This window comes from Cryptomeria japonica, chromosome 3 (genome assembly GCF_030272615.1).
Source record: "Cryptomeria japonica chromosome 3, Sugi_1.0, whole genome shotgun sequence".
Taxonomy (NCBI): Eukaryota; Viridiplantae; Streptophyta; class Pinopsida; order Cupressales; family Cupressaceae; genus Cryptomeria; species Cryptomeria japonica.
This window is the reverse complement of record NC_081407.1, coordinates 69,117,249-69,130,988: the sequence shown is the minus strand read 5'-3', so window position 1 is coordinate 69,130,988 and position 13,740 is coordinate 69,117,249. Positions and strand designations below refer to the sequence as shown.

The following is a 13,740-nucleotide window of genomic DNA, read 5'->3' as shown; positions in this document are numbered from 1 at the left end:
GTAATGCTCACACAGTTGTTTCAGCTGCAAATAATATGTAGATAGATACGCAAAGCATATATTCTCCTCTCTTGCATCTCATTCACTGATTTTTAAAAAATTATTGTTATCGATACTCTGCAGAATACACGTCTAAACATAATGCTTCATCTTTGATATTTGCAAGTGGAGTTGGGTAGCACGATATGCATCTTTATCGGCATGCAAAGCAAATGGTGAAGGTAGTTACAAACCGACTTCCGCCTTCCTTCCTGGCCACGTGGTAAGTTCCTTCCGCCAACTGGGGTTTCAGGCGAGCTTGGTGCCACTTTTCAATTAGCAAGGTATCGGCATGTTGATCAACTTTGCCAAGTTGCCGATAACAACCAAAACATGACTTAAATCTGAAAGTTGGTTGCTGATGTTTGTATTCGGCTTGTTTATCTTTTTGGTCAACTTACCGATATCTTTCATGCATAAGTGAGTTTGATGCAGTTACTGATTTGAGTGGAGAGATAACTTTGGGTTTGAATGCAAATTGAATACTCAACATACGTATCGGCCAATGCTCAACTTGAACAATTTGATAAGACGTAACGTGATAAAAGAGCTATCGGCTACTTCAACTTGAACAATTTGCAGATGCTTGGGCATTATCGGCAACGTGTGTCTTTCTTCCAAATGACCGATGAAAGAATGTATCGCGGCTCACTTGCAATTTTACCAAAAAATAAATAAAAAAATAACGAACCCTTTGATGAGCAAGAGTATGTGATCGGCCACTTAATAATTTGTTCCAACTTGCCGATTTTAACATCATAATGCCATTTTGAGTGCTTAACACTTCATTATCGACCTTACAAATATTTGTTCTATAGCAGAAAGCAGGCAGATAGAATGTTGGCGAAGGTTGCTGCATTATGGTTTTACGCCTTTGACTTTGTATTTGCATCTGATTCAAAGTTTTCGAAGTCTTTTCTCCAAGTTTGTTTAGTGCATGTTATATTTCAAGGCTTCGAATAACATCGAGTCATATGCTTGTCTACGCTTCCTTATTGTGCACACAACATCTAACAAGATTTCCCTTTTGTCATTTTAGTACAATACACATGGTTGTCAATTTGCATCAGCTAAATGACTTGAGCTCTCAACTCGTCCCTGCTTCATGGATGTTTGCATGTCATGAGAGAGGCAGGTGGATTTGGCTTTATACTTGCAGATTGTATTCACTTGAAAGTCTCTGAACTCCAACATTTTTGTCACACAGTTCATGCAAGACTAATACATCTGTATTAGGAATTGTTTAAGAGATTTGAAATTTCAATTCATACATTTTGTGAGAAGCCTGCAATCATTTTATTCCATTCTGCACACACATCTACAAATGATCTATTACACTTGTACACTTGGCTGCTATAGGCCGAACTCTCATGTGGATGATATGGCTTTGGGTTTGTTTAATACGAGTGATCAGAGTAAGTGTTGATATTGATAGTAATGAATATCAATGTTTGTGACGACATGAGAATGCCATAAGTCTTCTTTGTCAATACTTTCAAAACATTAGTCGTCTCTTATACGAAAAATGAATATCATTTATTACTTTTTTTTGCCAACATTTCCTCTACAAACCTAAATTTGGATCACTCTAAGGACTTCAACTAAAATGGAAGATAGCCCTCTTTCAACCATTGTACCCTCCAAAATAAATTGAAACAACCATGACCATTTGAAGATGCATGAAGACAATGAAACCACATGAAATGCATGCGAGTATCTTCCATCAACTTGTGAAAATTTTCAATGGTTAACAATATTTTAACTTTTGTCGCCCAAAGTTTAAACTTTCACTATTTCACAAATGGGACAAACACACAATAAAAGCTAAACTAGCATGCAACTAGGATGATCTAAGTGCTTGAAGGTGACAAATTGAGCTCCTTGATAACCCGCAAAATGACTATAAGTTTGATGCATAAGATGATGGCTCCTAAGATTGAAGAAATGGGCTCTATTTATAGAGAAAATAGAGAAATGGATGGCCAAGATTGAGCAATCTTAACAAGTGCTAGGACTGAAAGTTATCAATCCATGAGGGGGATTCAATCCAATCCCAAGTTGACAAATGTCACCTTGAGATGGCTTGAGAGGATGGTAAGCAAGCATTAGATGATAAGTGAGCATAAGGGATAACCTCAAGAGATGACATCATTGGATAATGCCATTATCCAAGGGAGCATGCTATTGTCCAAGAGGTAAACTCTTGTGCAAAGTTGAAGGATGGCCAAAGGGACAACCATCATGGGCTAGGGTGATGTCTTGTAAGAGGCATTAAATGCCTTTGAAGACTTTGGAGGTTAACTTGTTGAAAGTTGGATAACCTTACAAGTTTGGAAGACTCAACAAGTTAACTTGTTGAAGAACGTAGAGTCTTCAACACTTTTTGAAGACTTTCCCCAAATTTGGAGAAGTGACCCCCCCAAATTTAAGGATGTGACATGATTAGAGGAATTTAGATAGTTAATGAGGGGTTATAGGGGTTCTAGAAGAATATTAGCATGCTAATGGAAAATGTCTAGGAGAATGCAAGTGGAGGGAAATAGGCATTTTTAGATAAAATAAAAAGATTTATTTTAGCCAAAAGGGGTGCAACTTGCATTTGTAGGATTTTGCAAGTGGGGGGACTATTCACAAATAAATAATGATCTATTTAAATGCAAAGAGATTTTAATCAAATGTAAATTCAATTAAAAGGGGAAAAGGGGGTTTTAATTAAATAAATAAGATTTATTCAATTAAATGGCTAAAGGGTATCAAACCTTAGTTTAATTAATAGGTTAGGCTAGAAGAAAATGATTTTAATCAAATCTTTCATTTGATTAATAGGCTAATTGGAAGAATAGGGATATTAATTAAACCATAGTCTAATTAATAGGTGAATAAATGATGATTAAATGATTAGTTGTGCAAGTTTTAGGTGTCTACAGGGAGAACTCTAGAGAGAGGCCAAACACGGTCCCAAAGAAGCCAAGGGGCAACAAACCATCAGCTCCCCGACAACCATTTCCAGCATCAACCACAACAAATACCTTCATCTTAATAGAAGGAAGATCAACTCCAACACCAACCATCTTCACCTCTACAAAAGATAGGGCCACCTCAATAAGGAAAAGTTAGAGAAGAACACACATGCTGAGGAAGAAGCCACAAAAAGCAGGGGAAACTGACCAAAGGGCCACAAAAGACATGAACATTCAAAATAGCCCAAAGGAAATGAAATACAAACAAAAATAGGGGGGCCAAACCACTCAACCAACCCCTAACAGAGAGCAACCTGCAAGAAAGTAAGAAAAGTGCAAGAGGGAATAGACAACAACCTTCTTGAGCAGGTCAAAGGACAAGAGAACAAAACAAAGAAAACCAACCACCCAAAACTCCACCTCAAGAGAGGCCTTTAAAACCGAAGACATAGCAACATAAACCCTAGGGCATCAAAACAAAAAACCTCCAGCCAAACCAGTCTCCACCTCAAAAAAGAACAGATACAACTCCAATGGGAGGCCAAAAGATGACACCACCACAAGCAACACCACGAAGAGGAATAGGCCCCAAAACTACAGAGAGCATATGACCCAAAACACGATTGAGGGCCCTATCCTCAATAGGGCGATAGCACTTCCCAAAAGGAAAACAGGGGCCGAAAATAAAACCCTAAACACCGTCCAACCGCCTAGCTCGCACACCAAAACAAATCTGCAAGAAAAACAGAGCCTCCGCAAAAGGTGGACCAATAGGAGCCGCCGATGACAAACCCTCCACTTTGAGCATAGAGAAGAAGCGAGAAAAGCCTGTATACCCCCAAAGAGACCCTTGAACTGGTGCATCTCCCAATCAACTGCACCAAACACAACCCCTATGATGACCGAGGAAAGCCAAAGCAAGGTCATTGTCATCATCAACATCTGCATCTGCATCCCCACCATCGACCTCCCTTGTGACGCCCGCTCCCTCCTTTTCTCCCATCGAAGCTCTTTCCTTCCTCATTAAAAAACCCCTCAATACAACATTACATGGTTCTCCATAATGTTAGGTATGTCTTGTGTAGGGATAGAAGATTCACCCAAGTTCCCATGGAATAGGTTATTCAACAGAGGCTTACACTCCTTAGTGGTAAAACTTTGGGAAGCCATAAGTCTATAGCTTCTTCTCACTAGGATATTGGATGTAGGTGAAAGGGTAACAAAACTCACACATAGAGAGAGGAAAACTAATTGAATGGATTTGTACTCACACTACCTCTTATGTAATTGAAAATGCAAGTAAAATGTATGATTAAACAATGCAATTTCCCAATAGAATGTTTCATTAACAAATGAAATTCACTAAAAACATGATAAATGCAATTAACAATTTCTTCCAAATCTAAAAATGGCATGTAATAACAATAAGATATGAGCATATAAAGTAGAAATTATGCAATCCACAAGTCAATTTTATCCAAATATTTAGGGTTTTTTGTGAATTAGACCTTGAAATTTATATAATTTAAGTGCATAAATGATGCAATTCAAGAATGATTGCAAATGTAATTGAATTAAATGCATACATGTCAGATTTGAAAAAATGAAAATTAATGGAAGCAGTATGTTGGGCTCACTAAAATGCAATGAAAGAAAAGTAGGGTTTATATATCTAGTCATACAAACTAGACCTATTTCCCAAACATTACATTGGGGAGAGGGGTGAGATCAATAGATTCGACCTCTTTTATTGTGAAAAGGGCTGAATGTTGATTAAATTTTACTCCTCTTTGTTGGGGATTGAATTAAATATTGAAAATATGAAAATTGAATGCTAGACCTAGGGTTAAAGATGAAAAATTGATGTAAATGAACATAAACATACTTTTGCAAATATGATATGAAGTTGTAACTACAGGTCTGAGATGAGGAAGATGAATGGAACCCATGACTAGAAGTTGAGCCTAAAAAAGTGAGACAAAGTAGCTTTGAATTATCCTATCCCTCAAATGTTGGATGTAGACAAAATTAATTGATTTGGAACTAGAATGCTACTCAAAATCTACCCCAGAAGTTTTGCGAGAAATTCATTTGACACTATAGCATAGACTGAATTTGTCCTCTGCTTTTTGAGCTTACAAAAGTTGGATTTGATCATCTCTATTTACTTTGCCTGGTTCTCGATTATAGCTCTTTAACCTGACACCTGAATATAGAAAGAGAAAAAAGATGTTGTGGGTAGGGGTTTGCCTAAGTCAAACCTTAGGCTTGAAATTAACCCTTTAATTGAAATTATAATTGAAATATAATGGAAATGTAAAGTGTGCCTTTTGCAGCAAGAGGCTAGATCTAAATTGAAACGACATGGTATACCTTGATAAGTCTCACTTTGAAGTCTTCATGTAGGGCATGCAAGATGTAGGATGTCTTTATAGAATCTTGATCATGGATGCCATCTTGAATGCTTGAATCACGAATACTTGACCTCTCCTTCAATGTATTGAAGATGCTTGATTGCTTGCTTACTTGAATTAAATTGAATTAGGACTTGCATCTTGTGGAGCGCTGATTGAGAGATGTAAGATGGATGCTCAAATGAGGGGGTAAGGCTTGCTTTAATACCCCACTACATCAAATGTGTTTGAATTTTTGAAGCAAGCCGATACAAGAAGGAATTCCCACCCACATTTTATGATTGTTGTCGGGACCAAAACTGGGCCCCTTTTGTTGGGACATGGGGCCCGAGGTGCCACTGTCCTAGGACGATGGCGTGTGGAGTGCCTTTGTTCACCTAATCAGGATTGAATAGAGGTCCACAAACCAAGTGCTAGGTGAAGTTTGGGAATTGAATCCAGTGTGAGCATAATTAACATGGTCAAATCACAGAAGGCCAAAATGCCAAAGTGAGGATGAAGATTGTAGAGGAATGTAATTTATGATGCTACAAATGTTAATGGGCGTGAGTTTAGAGCAACAATGGACAAGGGCATGCAAAGTACACTAGACTTTTGTGTTAAAAGTGGCATTGATATGCGTACTTGTCTTATTTTTTTTTCCGACTAGCTTAGAAACTTTAAGAGTGAATTCTAGATTGTGTTAGTGTTTTGAAGAACATAAATGATGGAACCAACCACAGTTCTTTATGCAAATTCAAAACAAACGACTTTCAATAGAATTATCATAGACCTTGTAATTTTATTCTCCTTCTGAAAATACATAAAATTTCAACTATTAACCTCAACAATCTACTAACCATACCCTAAGTGTTATGTATCTTACAAAATACCTATTTTCTACTTTTGAACGTGTTCATCTCAAAAAGGTCAAAAACACTCAGAAAAGCAAAATGCCACTAAAATCTCATAATTCGCTAACGGTCAAAATTTTGAAGGTTCAACGGCCAAATATTTTTAAATTCCTATTAGATGGTGTACTTACAAAAGCCCAAAGGGGGAACAGATTACGAAAAACCGAACGCATTTGCTCTCGCCAAATCCTAACGCCATATCCTCCGGATTTTGATGGAATACACGCTGAATAATTCATCTACAGGCTTCCAAGAACTATCGGTCAGAGCCCCTGTAGCTGCTTCTTCAGATCATGATAACCTGCAATTTTCGTTGAACTATAGCCCTCGTGATCTTGGAGACATGTCGACCACGTTTTCTCAGGCTGAGAATGAAGATATACAGAATGGGATTGAACACCCAAATGATATTTCAGAAGAAATCTATACATATTGTAGCGATGAGGGCTCAGACAGCGACTTGGATGACCCTGTGCTGTGCAGAACAGGGCTCAGGCTATTCACATACAATGGGAAGATGGAGCTAAATCGGGGTAAGTAAACTGAAAATTAGGTTTTCTTCCTTTAATGGGTTAACTTTATTATTCATTTGACACCACTAGAACGCGCCGTCAAGTATAAAACCCCTTTTGGTTTAGAACAAATGTAGGGAGGGGTTTATAGTTCTAGCCAAACAGGTTTCTTGCACCATCAAAGCTCAAAATACCTTTTAGCTTAGAACCCATGTCATAGACGTTTCTATTCCGAATTCACCGGGCTCATCATCATAGCACCACTCCATCTAGCCAATGGACCATAGCAGGCTGAGCTGAGATTTAAAGACTGAATCATTACCACAATCCCCGAATATGATGCTAACCGATCAAGAATTATCTCACCCTGACGACAACACTCTTAGCTTTGTATTCTGTTTCCCTTTCTTTTCGCTTCTAAAAGTGGTTGGTTTCTGCAGAGAATGGCATACTGTGCATTGATGCCAAAGGCTGAAAATAATATTGTCGGAGGTGGGGTGTCTATTCCACTGCATCTGCCTTGTTGCTAGACCATGGCCCTGTGACTGAGATTCGAGCTTTTGTTTTTTTCCTTTCTTTCCTCTCACTAAATTAAACTCTTAGAGTTTAGCTAGATTTTTTGTGAAGACCTGCTTCAGCAGAGAAAGACACCCTGTTGTGGATGGTTCACTTTTTCTTTTCCGTTCCTTCTCCTAAATACTATTATTTAAAGTTTTTCTATATCCCCGTTTACCCCCTCTTAACCAAAGGGTTTTTGAAGGGCAGCCAGTTAGAAAGTTGCGTTCTAAATCCTCGTTTGCCCCTGCTGAACCCAATTGTTTAGATTTTAGCTGGAATTTAAAGGAATGCATTTCTCCTCTTCCCCGTTCTAGTGACGGCCGTCCACAATTTAGATTCATTATTCTTTAACGAATCCAAAGCTTTTGTAGAGGATGTCATCTTGTTCAGAAATGCCAGTTCCCAATATTGGGGCTGTTTATTTTTTCTTCTTTGTTCTTTCCCTTAGAAAACTGGTTTTTTAAAGTTTATCTAGATAATTTTGATAAATCTAATACTTTCGGAGAGGCTGCTATTCTGTGCAATTAACGCCAGGAATGAAGCAGCGAGTAGAATTTAGCTACACTATTTTTCTGATTAAAAACATGTACTTCGCAGGGGATGTCGTTCTGAGCATTAATGCGGGAGGACAGGCAGTGCAGGATGCTTTGTTGGGGCTGGAATTAAAAAATGATGTATTCTTTACTGGAGGGGATGTGCTGAGAACAGAGGAGAACATTGCAGAGGACGGTTCCTGTGTCTACCAGTCTGCTCGTTATGGAGATTTCTGCTACATTATTAAAGACCTCCCTGCAGGAGATTATTTTGTGGACCTTCATTTTGCAGAGATAGTATTTACCAATGGGCCTCCTGGGATGAGAGTTTTTGATGTGTTCATACAAGATCATAAAGTAAGAGAACCCAACACCAACTGTAATAAATCATTTCTCTGCATTATCGGGGTTTCATTTTCTGAACTTTTTTCCGTACAGATTCTGTCAGAGCTGGATATATATGCTCGTGTGGGTTCAAACACTCCACTTGTTCTGATGGATGCAAAGGCAATGATTGCTAAAGATAATACATTAACAATAAGATTCCAGAGTGTTATTGGAAGTCCTATTGTTTGTGGAATTTGCATTCGAAAGGTGCCCTTGCTTTCAGGTACATAATAGCTATCCCTGTTCACCCACTAGTTGAGATGATGCTTTTAAATTTTAGTAAAATAATTTTTTCTTTCTGATTGTTAGTCTTCTAAAGATACTATATACACAAAAATTTCAGATGGGTATCCTATTAATCATGGACATTTATTCCTGGTTCTAAATTTCAAACAGTTTTTGTTCTGAAAGGCTTGACAGCCCAGACAAACAAATCTGCATTATTGGAATTGACTTAACATACTGTAAATATGATTATGGGCCATCATGCAGGTTCAGAACCAGAACCATCAATTGTTGGATGCCATGAGAACCTCAAAAGAAGCATTGATGCGGCTAATGGCAATGCAATTCAAGAAGCTGTCAATAATCAGTTACACGGAACAAGAAGTGGTAAAAACATGGAGCACAGGGTATGGGAAATGAATGCTCTCTTGGCAATGTTTAAAAAAGAACTTTTCCCTCTTTCAAGAAATGAATTTCTGATCCATCCATTGATTCACTAGCAGGTTAGAAGAAAAACTGCCAAGTATATAGAGGAGTATGAAAAGAAAATTGATGAGCTTACTAGAGAATATGAATTGAAGAAAAATGAATGTCATGAAGCATGGATGTCCCTCAACGACTCCAACCATCAACTTGAGATGCTGAGGATTGAACTTGACAGCAAGTCATTTCTTGTTCAATCTCTAGGTCAAATGGAGCATTCTTGAGTTTCTTTTTCCAGTTTATGTAGCCACAGATAACAGAATAGGTAACCTCTGATGCAGAATATTTGTGATGTACAGAACAAGCCATAGAGGGCCCATCTTCTCAGTTAAGGGAGCTTCAAGAGAATTATAAGAGAGAGAAGAAATTTATGGCTTCATCAGTTTCGGACTTGAGAGCTCAAATCCAGGTAAAATGAGATTGTCATAAGATAATTTATTTTTTCATGATGACCCAGGTCTTTATTGTATAACTATAATCCCATTGATTTTTGGCTGGCAGCTCCTAAAGAAAGATTACATTATACTATCAGAAGAGGCACATAACTGTGCCACTGCCATTCCTAATCTCAGCGGAATGACATCTGCCGTGCAAGCTCTGGGTAAGTGTGACACTTTTTTTCCATAAATCCGTGAACCTCTTGCATGGTCTTTATTAAGTTTTTGATTTTTTTTGCAGTTTTGCAGTGTGAAGACCTCAAAGTAAAGTACACCAATGAAAATGCAGAAAGGAAAAAGCTTTATAATAAGGTTTTGGAACTAAAAGGTGAGTTTCTGCTTGCATTTCTACTTTAGTCTCTGCTTGAGCAAGGAGCTGCAAGTAAAATGATCGACCTTCCTGTTCAGGAAACATTAGGGTATTCTGTAGGTGTCGCCCATTGAGTTCCGGAGAAACTTTAGCAGGTGCTTCTTCAGTGGTGGAATTTGATGCAGCCAAGGAGAATGAATTGAGTATTCGTGTAAATGGGACTTCAAAGAAAGCATTCAAATTTGACCGTGTTTTCACTCCTCAAGATGATCAGGGTAAATCTTTTTTTGCCAACTCCTTTGGGGTTTAATTTGAGTTAGTGTATGAACTAATAACTTCAGTGCTATTGGCATGGGCAGTGGCCATTTTTGCGGACACTGCACCAGTTGCTGTGTCTGTTTTGGATGGATATAATGTTTGCATTTTTGCTTATGGGCAAACTGGAACTGGGAAAACATTCACAATGGAGGGAACAGAAGAAAACCGAGGAGTTAACTACCGCACATTGGAGGAGCTGTTTCGAGTAGCTACTGAAAGAAATGGACTATTTAAATATGATATCTCTGTAAGCGTGTTGGAAGTTTACAATGAGCAGATACGTGATCTACTGGCATCTCCACCTCACCATGGGCAAATTGTTAAAAAGTAAAATCCTACCTATTTTGGTAGTTTAACTGTACTTTTCTTAGTTCATTTTGAAGTTTCAGATTATGTGTTCTTTAAAATATAGAGTTTAGAGCTCTGAAAATAGCTTTTTAGTGGATTACCATGGGAAAATTGTTAAAAAGTAAAATCCTACCTATTTTGGTAGTTTAACTGCACTTTTCTTAGTTCATTTTGAAGTTTCAGTTTATATGTTCTTTAAAATATAGAGTTTAGAGCTCTCAAAATAGCTTTTTAGTGGATTGAGGGCTTTTTGGTTTATGCTCAGGCTTGAGATAAAACAAGTAGCTGAAGGTGTTCATCATGTTCCTGGACTTGTTGAAGCACAAGTGCACATAATGAGTGAAGTGTGGGAAGTGTTGCAAACTGGAAGCAGTGCTAGAGCAGTTGGTTCCACCAACGCTAATGAACATAGCAGTCGATCTCACTGGTAAATTATTAATAAAATAGATTCTTTAATGCAGTATCACCTCACATGGTTATATTATTAATAAATTAGATAATTAAGCTTTAAACACATTATCATTTTATCTTTCAAATGAATTCAAATATTTTGTCAAATATAAACTATCACACAACCTGTTCTTTGCAAAATGATATTAATGGATATTTAATCTTTTTCTTGATAAGCACAGCATACTTTGTGTGATGGTAAAGGGAGAGAGCTTAGTCACTGGGGAGTGCACCAGAAGCAAGTTGTGGCTTGTTGATCTGGCAGGAAGTGAGAGAATAGCAAAAACTGATGTACAGGGAGAACGTCTTAAAGAAGCCCAGTCTATCAATAAATCACTTTCTGCCCTTGGTGATGTCATATCTGCCTTAGCAACCAAAAGCAGCCATATTCCTTACAGGTTTGTGTTACATCAACTATCTATATTTGAAATTTTATCTTGTTCCTTAATCCTCTTTTTCATACTAGTCTTCAATGTAGTTGGAATTAAAGAGTGACCTGATGTTGTTTTATTGATCATTCTAGGAACTCCAAGCTCACACATCTGCTACAGGATTCCCTAGGTAATTTAATGCCAATTTCTCTCTATTCTTCAATGCCTTACTGGTGGGCCCATTGCTTTAAGTCTGAGGGCAACAATTGAAATAAAATTTGGACTGTAGGAGGAGATTCAAAGACGTTAATGTTTGTGCAAATTAGTCCCAATGAGAGCGACTCGGGAGAAACCCTAAGCTCATTGAACTTTGCCACAAGAGTCCGGGGCATAGAACTAGGTCCTCCAAAGAAACAACTTGATTCCAGTGAACTTTTAAAGTACAAACAAATGGTATGGTATCTGATTCAATCAATCAAGTTGCTATTCACTTTGTTTGCTCTAGCTGTGCAGTATTTTATTTTGCAATTTTCATTGTAGATAGGCTGATTTCTGAATCTGTGACTTGCCTTGTGTAGTTTGAAAAGGCCAAACAAGAAGTAAGGATGAAGGATGACATGATAAAAATGATGGAAGAAAATACACAGAACATGGAAGCTAATCTCAAGGGGAGAGAACAGTTATGTAGAACACTTCATGATACGGTACCTACTATACATTCCTTTGTTTTGTACATGTCATGAGGAGGTAACTGATAATGTGTAATGTATTAAGGATTTTTGAGGTTCTGTAGGTAAAGGAACTAGAAGAACAACTTGAAACCATGCATAAAGAGCACCAGGAACAGTTGGACAAAGAAAACATGCAATACCTTGAAAAGCTAAATGAAAGAGAGCAGATTTGCATAAATCTTGAAGAGAAGGTAAAGTGACTGAATATTTGTTTCCTGTAAGAGTTAAGGCTTCTTATTTGTTAAGCACTAACCACTATTTTTCATGCAGGTAAAACAACTTCAAGGGCTATTGGATTCCAAGATAAAAGAGCAGCAACTACTGTCACAAAAGTTGTCTGAGAAACCACCAATAGTCCTTCAATCAGGGGAATTGAGAAGCATTCCTGAAAATGCTCCTTTTAGAATGGATGAGAATAATATGAATGATCCATTAACAGAGAATAAATTGGGACCATATGTAAAGGACAATGTGATAGCAGGCACAGAACTAATTGACAAACAGGTAAAGTCAACATATATTCTCTTTGTGCCAAGTCTTCTACTTTTGAGTGTTAACCAGTCTTAATTTTGCAGTTAAAAGAACTTGAAGAACAACCTGAGTCCAAGTTAAAAGATCAGCAATTGGAGAAATCAATGATTGTCCATCAATTAGAGGACTGGGGAAAAATGAATGAATGCACTCCTTTTAGAACCGATCCTACTCTAGTGAATCCTTTAACAGAGAGTAAATCTAGAGTGGCTTCAAAGGGCAATGCAATTGCAGGCAAAAAAATAACCCAAGAGAGGGAATCGTTAACAAAGATAAATGCAACTGATTTTTCTGGATTTTGTCCAGAAAGAGGTATTATTGTACAGAAAGAAAATAATGGGAAGTTGGATGATCTACCTTCTAAAACTCTTCCAAAAGGAATTGGGCGAGCTTCCTGCCCAATGGTTCAAAGGGCAACTGCATCTTCTGCAATGAGAAGAGTTACTGTGCTTCCTTTACCTGTTAGAAAGAACCAGATGTCTGAGCTACCTTTCTTGGATAAGAATGGAGGAATGGGAAACAATGGTGATCACCAAATACAGCAATGTGATATTAATTCTCGAGGGCTACACACAGCAAACCGAGTCCGCAATGGGATCCAAGGAAAAGTCCAGTTTAGAGGGCCAAATGTTGTTGAGGACAGAAAGAAGAGAAAACAGATTACAACTAGCAACGAGGAGGAAATTGCAATTAACGCTTCTGCCACTCTAATGTCAGGGGAGCAAAACCTGCACTCTGTTGATAATGGTAGATTAAAGCCTTTAAGCTCCGCAAGAACCATTGGGAAAGGAACTATTGGTCCTCAAAAAATCCTCCGTGGAAAGGAAAAGCCAATCAGAGGATGGAGCAGATAGGTGACACCACTTGCTTATATTTGGGCTTTGCTTGATTTGTTTGGGTTATTTTTCTGCTTTCATTTTTAACCTGTAACATATGTAATAGATTGATAGCGGCTGTGTAACATTTTTATCTTCGAGTTGATAGCGGCTGTGTACATCCCACCAACAGAAGCCTTTTTCAACTGCCATTTTAACAGAAGCCTTTTTCAACTGCCATTTTATTGGTCAAATGGATAATTGTAGTGGGGAGAGCCTTGACCTTGAAATTTGAGGTCAGAGGGCCTTGAGGTTTGGCCTTGAGGTTTGGCCTTGAGGTTTGAGGTCAAGATTTTATCATAGGATCCTAATGAAATGTTCACAGAGCATAATTAATGAAAATTAGTTTTCCATTTGGCAGCTAA

At 37.9% G+C, this 13,740-nt stretch overlaps 1 protein-coding gene across 1 annotated transcript; it reads left to right on the top strand.

Annotated features, from left to right (window-relative positions):
- Positions 1 to 6,445: 6,445 nt before the first annotated feature.
- LOC131032410 (kinesin-like protein KIN-14R) lies at positions 6,446 to 13,740 on the top strand. The gene is made up of 18 exons (XM_057963383.2): positions 6,446 to 6,839; positions 7,974 to 8,266; positions 8,348 to 8,519; positions 8,789 to 8,928; positions 9,025 to 9,208; positions 9,304 to 9,413; positions 9,506 to 9,605; positions 9,683 to 9,769; positions 9,850 to 10,026; positions 10,111 to 10,396; positions 10,683 to 10,844; positions 11,050 to 11,265; positions 11,391 to 11,428; positions 11,528 to 11,691; positions 11,817 to 11,942; positions 12,032 to 12,160; positions 12,240 to 12,473; positions 12,545 to 13,740. The coding sequence occupies exons 1-18, from the start codon at positions 6,521 to 6,523 to the stop codon at positions 13,352 to 13,354; spliced, it is 3,747 nt and encodes a 1,248-aa protein (XP_057819366.2). The 5' UTR covers positions 6,446 to 6,520; the 3' UTR covers positions 13,355 to 13,740.